The sequence below is a fragment of the Mustelus asterias genome, chromosome 12 (genome assembly GCF_964213995.1).
Source record: "Mustelus asterias chromosome 12, sMusAst1.hap1.1, whole genome shotgun sequence".
Classification (NCBI taxonomy): Eukaryota; Metazoa; Chordata; class Chondrichthyes; order Carcharhiniformes; family Triakidae; genus Mustelus; species Mustelus asterias.
In genome coordinates this window covers 85,482,667-85,496,500 of record NC_135812.1, presented here as the reverse complement: position 1 = coordinate 85,496,500, position 13,834 = coordinate 85,482,667, and the positions used below count along the sequence as shown (strand labels likewise).

At 44.8% G+C, this 13,834-nt stretch overlaps 1 protein-coding gene across 1 annotated transcript in view; it reads right to left on the bottom strand.

Moving 5' to 3' along the window:
- Positions 1-13,834, bottom strand: part of fasn (fatty acid synthase) — a 100,937-nt gene that overhangs the window by 54,462 nt on the left and 32,641 nt on the right. Inside the window, exons 13-17 of the mRNA XM_078225528.1 lie at positions 7,525-7,659; positions 6,566-6,769; positions 4,635-4,750; positions 2,311-2,486; positions 1,240-1,431 (exon numbers count right to left, since the gene is read on the bottom strand). Of these exons, the coding sequence (XP_078081654.1) occupies positions 1,240-1,431; positions 2,311-2,486; positions 4,635-4,750; positions 6,566-6,769; positions 7,525-7,659 (823 nt within the window). The remainder of the gene's footprint in view (positions 1-1,239; positions 1,432-2,310; positions 2,487-4,634; positions 4,751-6,565; positions 6,770-7,524; positions 7,660-13,834) is intronic.

Here is a 13,834-nt window from a genome sequence, read left to right as displayed (position 1 = left end):
GTCTGGATAAATTACAAATCTTAAGATTTCTTTTTGCATATGTTATTAATTCTTAGCGCCTTAAAAATCAAATAAAGCTACCACAGGAACATGCCCAATTACTCTTTTGCCTCTTCCTTCCCATTAAGTTTACCCTGTCATAGAATCTCACCATTCGGCCCATCGAGTCTGCACCGACCACAGTCCCACCCAGGCCCTAATCCCATAACCCCACACATTTACCCTGCTAATCCCACTGACACCAAGGGCAATTTAGCATGGCCAATCAACCTAACCCGCACATCTTTGGACTTTCTCTACTCAGTTCTCTTTCACCTGGCGATGCAGGAAGTAGATGAAGGTAAGATGATGGAACTGTTGGAAGACCTCAGGAAGTCCACTGTAGAACCGTAGTTGGTTTGACAGGGTGGAGGGAGGTGGTACGGGGGGTATTAAAATTAAAAGGTTTTGTAAGGCACATTTCCACCTGTGACTATTGGTGATCTGCACATTCCACGTTACATAACCAACGAGAATTTTTTTAAGAAATGAAAACTACTGGATGGAGGAAAAAACAACGGCAATTCTGTTTTCCTAAAGTCTTGCCACTTTAGAGTAACATTTCCACTTTTGACTACAACTCCACTCAAAAAATAGCATCTCACATTTTCAAGACCCATGCACAGGAATCTCCATAAACATAGAAACATAGAAACCCTACAGTGCAGAAGGAGGCCATTCGGCCCATCGAGTCTGCACCGACCACAATCCCACCCAGGTCCTACCCCCACATATTTTACCCGCTAATCCCTCTAACCTACGCATCCCAGGACTCTAAGGGACAATTTTTAACCTGGCCAATCAACCTAACCTGCACATCTTTGGACTGTGGGAGGAAACCGGAGCGCCCGGAGGAAACCCACGCAGACACGAGGAGAATGTGCAAACTCCACACAGACAGTGACCCGAGCCGGGAATCGAACCCGGGACCCTGGAGCTGTGAAGCAGCAGTGCTAACCACTGTGCTACCGTGCCGCCCATAAACTTGGGAAGTACAATTTTTCCTATTTTGTTCCTGAATAGTTGCCACCGTTTGCGCTATTGTCCTTTTCCTATGTAAATTTGAAGTAAAATGCATGGAATGTTCCAGATTTATGAAGCTCACTATTTTTATTTCTCACATGGCTTCATTCGGAGAGAGGGCTGGACATGAAGACATCTTTAAAAACCACACAATGATAACATTTCGGAACTCGGTACCTGTTTTTGGGAGGATTGTTGCCCTGTGTATGACAACATCTTCAAACATCACTGGCGTCTGATCCATAACCGCTCCAGTCAACCGTAACAGCGCTCGCCAGGCCAAAACTAGATACCCAGTGGCTGGATAAAGTACTCTCCCATCGATGCAGTGATCAACCATATAATTGTCAGGAGATTCAGGGTTGATATCTGTGTGAGGGGGCAGGGAAGCACAAAATCAACAAGATATCAAAATAGATTGAAAGAATATGCAGCTATCGAAATTTATTCATTCGTTGGATATGGGCATCGCTGGTTGGCCAGCATTTAGAGCCCAACACTAGTTGTCTTTGAAAGGGAGTGGCTTGCCAGGCCATTTCAGAGGACAGTTGAGAGTCAACCACATTAAAGTTAATTTATTAGTCACAAGTAGGCTTACAATCACACTGCAATGAAGTTACTGTGAACATCCCCTAGTCACCACATTACGGCACCTATTCGGGTACACTGAGGGAGAATTTAGCACGGCCAATTCACCTAAACAGCACATCGTTTGGACTGTGGGAGAAAACCGGAGCACCCGGGAGGAAACCCACGCAGACACAGGGAGAATGTGCAAACTCGACACAGGCAACAACCCAAGCCGGGAATCGAACCTGGGTCCCAGTGAAGCAGTAGTGCTAACCGTTGTGCCGCCCATTACTTTAGCTTTGGAGTCACATGTAGGCCAGACCAGGCAAGGATGGCAGATTCCCTTCCCTAAAAGGACATTAGTGAACCAGGTGGGTTTTTCCAACAATCAACAATGGTTTCATAGTCATCAGTAGATTCTTAATTCCAGATATTATTTTTTGAATTCAAATTCCACCATCTGCCGTAATGGGATTCAAACCCCGGTCCCCAGAACATTAGCTGAGTTTCTGGATTAATAGTCTAGCGACAATATCACTAGGCCATTGCCTCCCCTTTATTGCCCAGCTATCATGTTTTTAAGTAAGTGAAGGCTAAAGAGAGAAAACAAACATGTTTAATGATCAAATCAGCACAGTGCAATGCAGCAGTTATCTAGGAGGTTCCGGACCAACTCACCAATGTTGAAGACTATGGCAGATCCTAAACCTCCAGAGCCTGAGCTGAAGTCCTCGGTCTTGGGTACATCCCAGATCTGGTTGTGGTCCCACCTGATGCAGGGGGAAATTAAGGGGGTCCCAGCAGGGATGGGATACTCCACAGGTGGGAATAGCTTGTTGGAGTCCAGGTTTGCCCTGTTATTTCAAAACAGCACACAAATGGATAACAATTTCACACCATTGAGATATGACGATTACCAGGTAAGTTCATTAATTTAAGACCTCATCGCGCCTACTCAGGATCTGCTCAAGCAGCGTCTATCTGCAAGCAGTAAAAACTTGCTGGAACTGCCTCGCTCTGTCACAGAGTCAGCCCCAGACTGATTATCCTGTTACTGTGGAAAGTAAAGGTGACTACAGGTATAACATTTTAAAATTCAAAGTGCAACTGAATTTTGCAAACTTGCTAGTAATCAGGTGGGGTTTGTATTTTTGGGGAGCATACATGACTTGGATGTCCTGCTTTAGTACTCATGGTGTAGGTAGACAGGTTCCCCACATTAGATAATTCTATACTCCTAAATAGGATATTAAAATCTACAGATGGAAAATCATGGGCTGTGGCATGCAATAATGCTCTCGCCATGCACCCAAAACTCACCAGTGGAAAATCCAAGCCACATTACTCAACTGTTATAAATGCCAACCTCCTGCCCGATCTTTTTTCATTACCTATGATACAGGATAAGTCTTTGGGCAAGCCCCTGGATTAGTCTTTTAAATGTTTGCCAAACAGAAAACGGAGTTCTTTTAGATGCAATTTTTAACAGCACAATGCTTTTGGCATCTCTGTATTTCCCACTCCCAGGACCTGAAATGGAATTCCGCGTCTTCCAATGAGGGAGTTGCCGCCAAGGATTTGGATTTCCTTTTTTGTGTTCATAACCCCCCACCCACCAAGCCCACATTCATCTGAAATAATGTTCCTATTCCTATAGCAGGGCTGGCTCTCCATATAAAAGAATAAGCTGAGCGACCCACATGTGATGGTCCACTCAGCTATCACCCTCCATTAACCACTTCTGTCCATCTTTTTCATCAATATTAACTTCTCTGAACTATTTACTCCCAGTCCTCTCTACCCCCAAACACAACCTACATCACCTTCTTCTAATGCATTCTCACTGTATCAAAGTCAGGAATCTCCACATCATTTCCAACTCTGAGGGCCCTGACATGGCAGGACTCCTTTATGTCATTTCCACATAACCCTCCCCCCTCCACTCACTTCTTAAGCCATGGACCTTCTGACTACCCTCCACCATCAACACCTTACCCTAGTTGTGGTTAGCTGTATCCTAAAACTAAGTAATACCTCCTCACTGAATTGTTTGCAATGCTGCCTTTTGCCATCTTGACCTAATAGGCTTTTGAAGTCCACAGTTGGCATTATCAAATCACTACCCTCCGATTTACTTTGCCCTTTTCCACCGTCTTTTTGGCCTTCATGTTGTACAGCACCACACATCTTGGCCCTTCATCCCATATCACTTCCCTTCTGCCCACCCCATCTGACCTCCATTTTGCGTACCAAAATTCAGAGCTGGTTGTTCTGAAGCCAGTCCAGCAGGTGGAGCAGCAAACACTGTCACAGGAAGCTCAAGCAGTGAGCAAGCAAACAACCTTCAGTCAAGCTTCCGCTTTTAGTCAATAATGGAGCTGTGTTAAAAGCAATTGTGCAAAAAAAAAATTTCTACCATTTTCTTTTGAGGGCATCTGTGTGTTGCTGGTTGGATCAGAATTTGTTGCCCATCCCTAACTTCCCTTGAACTGTGTGGTTTGCTAGGCCATTTCAAGAGGGTATTTTTAAGAGTCAACCACATTGCTGTGGGTCTGGAGTCATACGTAGGCCAGACCCAGTAAGGGCAGCACATTTCTTTCCCTAAAGGGACATTAGTGAACCAGATGGGTTTCTACGACAATCAATAATAGTTTTACAGTCATTAGACTTTTAATTCCAGATTTTTATTGATTTCAAATTTCACCATCTGCCATGGTGGGATTTGAACCCAGGTCCCCTGAGCTTAGACCTGGGTCTCTGGATTACTAGCCCAATGACAGTATCACTACACCACTGCCTCCCTCGCTGATCTATCCTATTGCTAAAACTGAAAAGGAGCAGCTTAGCGACAAGTGTCACCACTCACCCTCTGGTCACGATTGACTATTTGATTAATGAGTACGGCAGCAGCGGAAAAGCCAGGCTCCTCACGGTGACAAGCATGTGCTCCTACGCAAATTTCAATTCACATGTCTCTTTCCCCTCAAAGATAAAGCACTTACCCACTGGCGAAGATTTTGCCAATGTGCGATAAGAAATACTCCAGGTTATTGCTGTGCCCTCGCTTCATCAGTGGGATAATAAGACAGGATCGTTTCAAACTTCGTTTCAGAATAGCCTGAAGTAAAGAGCAAAATGCTCGTCAGGAGTTGCGGTCACAATTTTTAACCTTTTACATTGAAGCTCAACTTCCTGCCCTGTCACCCAGTGTCCAAAAGCAAACAACCCATAGCCAAATGCAGGCAAATGGGGTTAGCTTAGATGGGCTTTTTGGTCGGCATGGACCGGTTTGGGCCGAAGGGCCTGTCTCCATGGCGCAGATTCTATGATTTTCACACCCGCTTTCCTACATGTCCTCAAAGTGTCAATATTCTGAACAATAACTTGTTGACCCAGAGCGCAAAGACTAACCGTAATAAAAGGAATGAAACATTTTGGGTGCCAATATGGTTCAATTCTCCATCATGGTCTGAAAAGCCTTTATCGGTGTCTTTGCATTTGTGACAGTGTCCCAATAAAGCCGAGAGAGATGTAGGGGGAATTTTTGTTATGAGAAAAGATTACATCAGCTAGGCTGTTTAATCAGGCAATTGAGGTGCTATAGTTAGAACCATAGAACCCCTACAGTGCAGAAAGAGGCCATTCGGCCCATCGAGTCTGCACCGACAACAATCCCACCCAGGCCCTATCCCCATATCCCTACATATTTACCTGCTAATCCCTCTAACCCTCATATTTACCCACTAATCCCTCTAATCTATGCATCCCGGGACACTAAGGGGCAATTTAGCTTGGCCAATCAACCTAACCCGCACATCTTTGGACTGTGGGAGGAAACCGGAGCACCCGGAGGAAACCCACGCAGACACGGGGAGAATGTGCAAACTCCGCACAGACAGTGACCCGAGCCAGGAATCGAACCCAGGTCCCTGGAGCTGTGAAGCAGCAGTGCTAACCACTATGCTACTGTGCCGCCCGTTTCTTGGAACAGAGGAGACTGAAGGGAGACTTAAAGTTAAAAGTTTATTTATTAGTCACAAGTAGACTTACATTAACACTGCAATGAAATTACTGTGAAAATCCCCCAGTCACCACTCTCTGGTGCCTGTTTGGGTACACTGAAGGAGAATTTAGCATGGCCAATGCACCTAACCAGCACGTCTTTCAGACTGTGGGGGGAAACCGGAGCACCCGGAGGAAACCCATACAGATACAGGCAGAACATGCAAACTCCGCACAGACAGTGACCCAAGCTGGGAATCGAACCCGGGTCCCTGGCACTGTGAGGCAGCAGTGCTAACCACCGTGCCACCCTAAAACATCTAGAGATAGAGTGGATGGAAAAGCCCAGCTCCCCTTGGGTAAAGTATTGGTAACCAGGAGACACAGATTTCAGGTAAGAGGATTAAAGGGTAATGTTTCCACCAGAGGGTGATGGGGATCTGGAATATAATGGCCGAAAAGGTGATAGAGGCAGGAACTCTCATATTTTAAAAGTACTGCGGTAAACGCTTGAAATACTGTAACCTATGAGGTTACAGTCCAAGATCTGGAAAGTGGGATTGAGCTGGATGGTCATTTGGCCATTAGCATAGATACAAAGGACAAAATGGCTTCCTTCATTGATGTAGATTCCCATGATTCCAAGAGTGTCAAATCTCAGGTCTTTGTGGATATTAAAGGACCTTTAAAATTAGTAATTTATCACATACATTCTGTGACAATGTCGATGCGTTCTTTATAATAAAGAGTTTTCTTGTTCTGAAACAGTTCAATGCTCCTGAAACCACACGCACACTGTGAAAACAAACCTTGTATTATGTGGAATTCCCTCAGCTTTTAAAACTTAGTGAGTGTGGACGCCATCACAGCAGGGCCGCCCACAAAGGCAGCTGCAGATTCGGTCTGAAGTCAAAGAAGAAAAGGTAGATACCTGAAGCAGGGCGTGAGCAGAAATCTCAACCACGACAGCGTTATCTGGAATATGCTGCAGTCCTTCCTGGAACAGGACTGGGCTCACCAGGTTGTTGACATGATACTCAGCAGAGGATAATTTAGCCAGGTCACTGCCCCATTTGGACTCTGGGATTGACGTACTGATCCAGCGAGGAGAACGAGGTTTGGGAGCAGTTATAACCTGCCAGGAAGGTAGTGGGGCGACAACAAAGAAAAGGTTTGCAGAAATCAGTACACAATACAACAGATGCTCAATTATCTAAAACAGTCAACTGGAAATATTTACAGGAAAACAGATTTCTGAAGAATAACTCAAACACACCCAAAAAAAACTATTTGACATGTCTTTATGGGTTAGAAATTCAACACTGATGCCAGGGGGGTTTGGTGCTATTTTATGTCCAAAATGGCATCCAAGCCACGTACACACAACCTGGTACAGGCTGCATGAGGCATCCTTTACCCACGTCAGGAACAGTCATTGGGTAAGCAGCAGATGAAAATAAGGGATCTAACACCTGCTTCTGCTCCCTTTGCAACTTGGATAGTCAGCACCCGAACTGAACACTTCTGGGAAAACCAACGCTAAGCAACATGGAATGAAGAAAGCCGACATTCATCCCAATCACTGCCAGTGCCAGTCCCGTCATCTCCAACCTCAAGGCTCCCTCGGATCTCCCCACTGGCCTGCAGTCCCCTAGTCAACACCACCCCCCCCCCAAACAATCCTGCACATCTCATGATCTCCTCTGACCTCTTAGCCTGTGCCCCCACCATCCATAGACGTGATATGTCTGATCTATATTATAAGTATGGTATGGGGAACATTATGGAAGGCCTTCTGAAAGTCTATGAATACCACATCCACTGTATTGGCCAGGTCTGTTCTTTAGATTGCATCTTCAAAAGTATTATCCAGCGAGATGGTGGCCATACCTTCTGCAGTGCACTCAGAAGTGTTGGGGCAATGGATGCCATGTAGTAAGAGTGGAATGCAACTCCCGCACTGCGAACTTCTTTTGCAAAGATGCCATCCTCCTTTAGTTTGGCTACAAATTTACTCACAGCTTCCTAAGATAGAAACAAAAGAGAATCATATAATTTACCGCACAGCAGGGGACCAATCAGCGTATTCCGCTTGCAACGCTTCAACTGGGGATATCGTTTATTTAATACCAATAGATTGCCTAATCAAATAATATTAGATTTTGTTTTCCATTATTTTTTCATTAAATATAGCCATTGCCTCAATGACCACAGAACAAAGAAAAGTACAGCACAGAACTAGGCCCTTCGGCCCTCCAAGCCTGTGCCGATCACGATGCCCTAGCTAAACTAAAAAAAAAAAATTTCTGCCCTTACCCAGTCCGTATCCCTCTATTCATGTACCCATCCAGATGCCTCTCAAATGTTGCTAACGTGCCTGCTTCCACCACCTCTGGCAGCGCATTCCAGGCACCCTCCACTTTCTGCGTGAAAAACGTCACCCACACATCTCCCGTAAACTTTCCCCATCTCATCTTGAACCTGTGCCCTCTTGTAATTGATACTTCCACCCTGGGAAAAAGCCTCTGACTATCCACCCTGTCAATGCCTCTCATAATTTTGTAGACTAGCAGATCTCCCCTCGGCCTCCGTCTTTCCAGTGAAAACAATCCTAGTTTATTCAACCTCTCCTCATAGCCAACACCCTCGAGACCAGGCAACATCCTGGTGAACCTTCTTTGCACACTCTCCAAAGCTTCCACGTCCTTCCTTAGTGTGGTGACCAGAACGGCACGTAATACTCCAAATGCGGCCTAACCAAGGTTTTATATAGCTGCAGTATGATTTCCAAACTCTTGTACTCAATGCTTCGGCTGATGAAGGCAAGCATGCTATATGCCTTCTTAATCACTTGGCCACCTGTGTTGCCATTTTTAGGGAACTGTGGACCTGCACACCCAGATCCCTCTGTATGTTAATGTTCCTAAGGGTTCTGCCATTTACAGTATAATTCACACCCAAATTTGATCCTCTAAAATGCATCACCTTGCATTTGTCTGGATTAAACTCTATCTGCCATTTCTGTGCCCAAGTCTCCAATCTATATCTTGTTGGATCCTCTGACAATCCCCAGCACTTTCAGCAACTCCACCAGTCTTCTTGTCATCTGCAAACTTACTAATCAGACTACCCACGGGTAGTACAACATTCTAAGATATAGTTTTTGCTTTGGGGACAATATGCAAAGTGTGTGTAAATGGCAGGACTTTTTGAAACTTGTTTTCACTAACCTCATCCCCAAATACCTATCCACTTATATAAAATCGCCACAAGAAAAATCAGCCAAGGAACCAGGACAATTGGCATCATTTTAAAATCAAACTTTTTTTTTAAAGAAAACAAAATTTCTTAAAAATAATATTGCATGATCTATTGAAGAGAGTGATTGCTTGTAAAAGTTTGTTAATACAACTGAAAATGGATTTAATCAACCAAATAAACAAAATTGCACTGTCAATCCATCACCCACGAGTAACATCATTTTTAAACTACTGAAAATTCCCTTTTAAAAACAAGCTAAACTGTTTTCTTGTTAAATTGAGGTACAATAGTCAGTTCCTAATTAAACTTACACAAAAGCTCTTTAAAAATAAACTTAAAATGAACCTAGTTCTTGCACTCAAAAGATCCACTTAGGTTGGTGGGGTCTCCCTGAAGGCCTGCAGATTTGGGTGGCATGGTGACACAGTGGTTAGCACTGCTGCCTCATAGTGCCAGAGACCCAGGTTCAATTCCCGGCTCGGATCACTGTGTGTGTGGAGTTTGCACATTCTCCGAGTCTGCGTGGGCTTCCTCTGGGTGCTCCGGTTTCCTCCCACAGTCCAAAGATATACGGGTTAAGTGAATTGGCCATGCTAAATTGCCCCTTACTGTTAGGGGGACAAGCTAGGGTAAGCGCATGAGGTTATGGGGATAAGGCCTGGGTGTGATTGTGGTCAGTGCAGACTCAGTGGGCCGAATGGCCTCCTTCCGCACTGTAGGGATTCTACGAATACAATTAGCAGAAACACGCAGACATGCATTTTGTGGCTGGGATCGGCTTCCAGCAGGGTTTTCTTAAAATTAGCACAAAAGATTGCAGGAACTTCAGTTGTGCTGAATGCAATTTGCACTCTCTTTTGCCCTTTTACACAAGCAAATTGCAACAAAAAAAAATGAACATGTAAAATAGGAACAGGAGTAGGCCATTTGGCCCCTCAAGTGTGCCTTCCCCTTAAATAAGATCATGGCTATGAATTCCACATTCCAATCAACCCCCAATAACCTTTGACTCCCTTGTCTAACAAGAATCTACCTACGTCCACCTTAAAATATTCAACTATCCCACATCCACTGCTTTGAGTGTTCCAGTTTGCGCAACCCACAGAAAAAAAAACAATCCCCTCATCGCTTCCCCTAAAAGGCTGATTCCTAATTTTAACAGTGCCCTTTAGTTCTGGACTCCCCCCACAAGAAGAAACATCCTTTCCACATCCACCTTGTCAAAACCGTTCAGCATACATCTTATACACTTAATCAAGTCACCCCTCATTCTTCTAAACCCCAGTGGAAACAAGCCCAGTCTGTCCAGCCTTTCCTCACAGGACAACCTGCTTATTCCAGGTATCAATCTTGCAAACCTCCTCTAAACCATCTCCAATGCATTCACCACCTCCTTTAAAAAAAAAGACCAAAACTGCACACGGTATTCACAATACGATCTCACTAATGCCCCAAATAACCGGAGCACAACATCCTTACTTTTATGAAGGATGAGGGGGGATCTTATGGAGACTTATAAGATAATGCGGGGGCTGGATAGGGTGGAGGCGGAGAGATTCTTTCCACTTAGTAAGGAAGTTAAAACTAGAGGACACAGCCTCAAAATAAAGGGGGGTCGGTTTAAGACAGAGTTGAGGAGGAACTTCTTCTCCCAGAGGGTGGTGAATCTCTGGAATTCTCTGCCCACTGAGGTGGTGGAGGCTACCTCGCTGAATATATTTAAAGCGCGGATGGATGGATTCCTGATCGGTAAGGGAATTAAGGGTTATGGGGATCAGGCGGGTAAGTGGTACTGATCCACGTCAGATCAGCCATGATCTTATTGAATGGCGGGGCAGGCTCGAGGGGCTAGATGGCCTACTCCTGCTCCTATTTCTTATGTTCTTATGTTCAACACCAGCTCACTTGAGTGGAAACTTTCTGAAAAGAATCATTTAGCATTCTTCTTTCTTCTGATGTTTCATCCGTGTCTCTGCCTCTTTTCACCAATCAGCAAGAACAAGCATTCCCCATTCACTTGATCAAAGCCTTTCATATAGTTTGAAATTAGATTTGACCTCCATTAGATCCCCTTTCACCTTCTCCGTTCCAATGAAGATAACCCCAATTATGCAGAATATGTCCTCAGAAATATAACCATGGTTCAAATCCTTTCAATAATAGACTATCTAAAAATATATCATTCCAAGTGCAATTATTACTGCCTTATTTGTTCTTTATTCACTCACAGGTTTTCAGCATCACAGGCAAGGCCAGCATTTATTGCCCATCCCTAACTACCCTTGGGAACATGGTGGCGAGCTGCCTTTTTGAACCACTGCAGTTCATCTGGTGCAGATACACCCATAGTGATAGTGGGTAAGGACTGCTAGGGTTTTAACCCAATGACAATGAAGGAACTGCTGTGATGCATTTCCAAATCAGCTTGATATGGGAATTGGAGGGGACCTTGGTGTTCCCACGTGCCTGCTGCCCTTGCTTTTCTAGGTTTTAAGGTGCTGCTGAAGGAGTCTGGGTGAATTGCTGCAATGCATCTTGTAGGTGGTACACACTGCTACAAATGTGCACTGGTGTTGGGAGGGAGTGAATGTTGAAGGTGAAGGCAGTGCAATCAAGTGGGCTTCTTTGTCCTGGATGGTGTCAAGCTTCAAGTGTTGTTGGACTGGCACTCACCCAGGCAAGCGGAGAGTATTCCATTACACTCCTGACTTCTTCTGTGGAAAACTGTAAGCCAAATAGCTACACCGGTTGAGTATTTGGAATTTTCTTTGAAGAGTGGGAAGGGCTGCATTGCTTAGCTACACATTGGATAAGCTTGCCGTGATATTAAGGTAGCAAAGTGGTTATGTTACTGGATTAGTAATGCAGAGACCTGGACTAAATGACACTGTGACAGGAGTTCAAATCCCACCACAGTAGCCTGGCAATTCAGCTTCAGTTATGTTAACATAGAAACATAGAAAACCTACAGCACAAACAGGCCCTTTGGCCCACAAGTTGTGCCAAACACATCCCTACCTTCTAGACCTACCTATAACCCTCCATCCTATTAAGCTCCATGTATTCATCCAGGAGTCTCTTAAAAGACCCTATTGAATTCGCCTCCATCACCACTGATGGCAGCCGATTCCACTCGCCCACCACCCTCCGTGTGAAAAACTTACCCCTAACATCTCCCCTGTACCTACCCCCCAGCACCTTAAACCTGTGTCCTCTCGTAGCAGACATTTCCACCCTGGGAAAAAGCCTGAGAGTCCACCCGATCTATGCCTCTCAACATCTTATACACCTCCATTAGGTCTCCTCTCATCCTTCATCTCTCCAAGGAGAAAAGACCAAGCTCCCTCAGCCTATCCTCATAAGGCATGCCAACCAATCCAGGCAACATCCTTGTAAATCTCCTCTGCACCCTTTCAATCTTTTCCACATCCTTCCTATAGTGAGGCGACCAGAACTGAGCACAGTACTCCAAGTGAGGTCTGACGAGGGTCTTCTATAGCTGCATCATTATCCCCGGACTCTTAAACTCAATCCCTCGATTGATAAAGGCCAGCACACCATACGCCTTCTTAACCACCTCCTCCACCTGCGGGGCTGATTTTAGAGTCCTATGGACCCGGACCCCAAGGTCCTTCTGTTCCTCTACAGTACTAAGAGTCTTTCCCTTTATATTGTACTCCTTCATCCCATTTGACCTACCAAAATGGACCACTACACATTTATCTGGGTTGAAGTCCATCTGCCACTTGTCCACCCAGGCTTGCATCCTAGCTATGTCCCTCTGTAACTTCTGACATCCCTCCAGACTATCCACAACCCCACCAACCTTCGTGTCGTCGGCAAACTTACCAACCCATCCCTCCGCTTCCTCATCCAGGTCATTTATGAAAATGACAAACAGCAAGGGTCCCAGAACAGATCCCTGGGGCACACCACTGGTGACCGACCTCCATTTAATTTATAATTTATATTAAGTTTAATTTATATTTACACGCGTGTGTTGAAAAAGGTGGAACATGGTTTTAGTTTCATTTTGTTTTTGTGAGCTGAGTGCCGGAAAGTCTGGGGGGCCTCCACTCCAAAAAAGGTCAGGTTTTCTATGTATGTGTGCATTTTAATGAGATTTTAGAAACTTGGAATGAAGGGATGGGTTACAGTGGGGTTTGTATCCCCCCCCCGAAATCACTAAACTACTAGGTAGAAAAAAATTGTGCTGTTCCTTGTGACAGGGTTCCAGTGACACAGACACAGGGAGACAGGAGAAATTAAGTTCAGCGTATGTCAGAGAGTGAGGACAAGGGAATCTAGAGGGGAATTTTCCTGTCCTGCAGGCGGGATGCGGACCACGCAAAAGTCCATTGACCTTGAGCGGGATTTTCTGGTTTTGGGACAAGTGCGGCCGGAACATCCCGCCTCTAATCTCTCTAGGAAGAAATCCTGCAAGGCTGTTGGGACATTGAGTTTAGGGAATGTGTGTGTGTGCTCTGTTGGGTGTCTTAAAAGGAGAGAGAAATACAAGTTGGGGCAAAAGCATTTAGTGAATGCTCAGAAATCCACTGGAAGAAAACAGTTTGAAACTGGGTCATCCCAAACAAGAAGCCTCAGCGTTAAGACAGTAGTAAATCTTCACTGGGGCTGTGTGTCTGTAAGGATATTGCTGGGATAAAAGGAATATAATGCGAGTTTGAATCATTTTCTTTTGTTTGTATTGCAAGCTTTCCAACCTTTTTCTGGTGTAATATGGTTCATTTTTTCTTGTTTAATAAAAGGTTTTATCCTCTGTTAAAAATGAACCAGTAAACTGTGAATTTGTTCAGTCACCTTCCTCCATGGTTTTGAAAACAAAAGTTAGGATCTATCAAGCCATGTTTCACCCCTGGGATCTGACCTAGAATCATAGGATCCCTACAGTGCAGGAGGAGGCCATTCAGCCCATCAC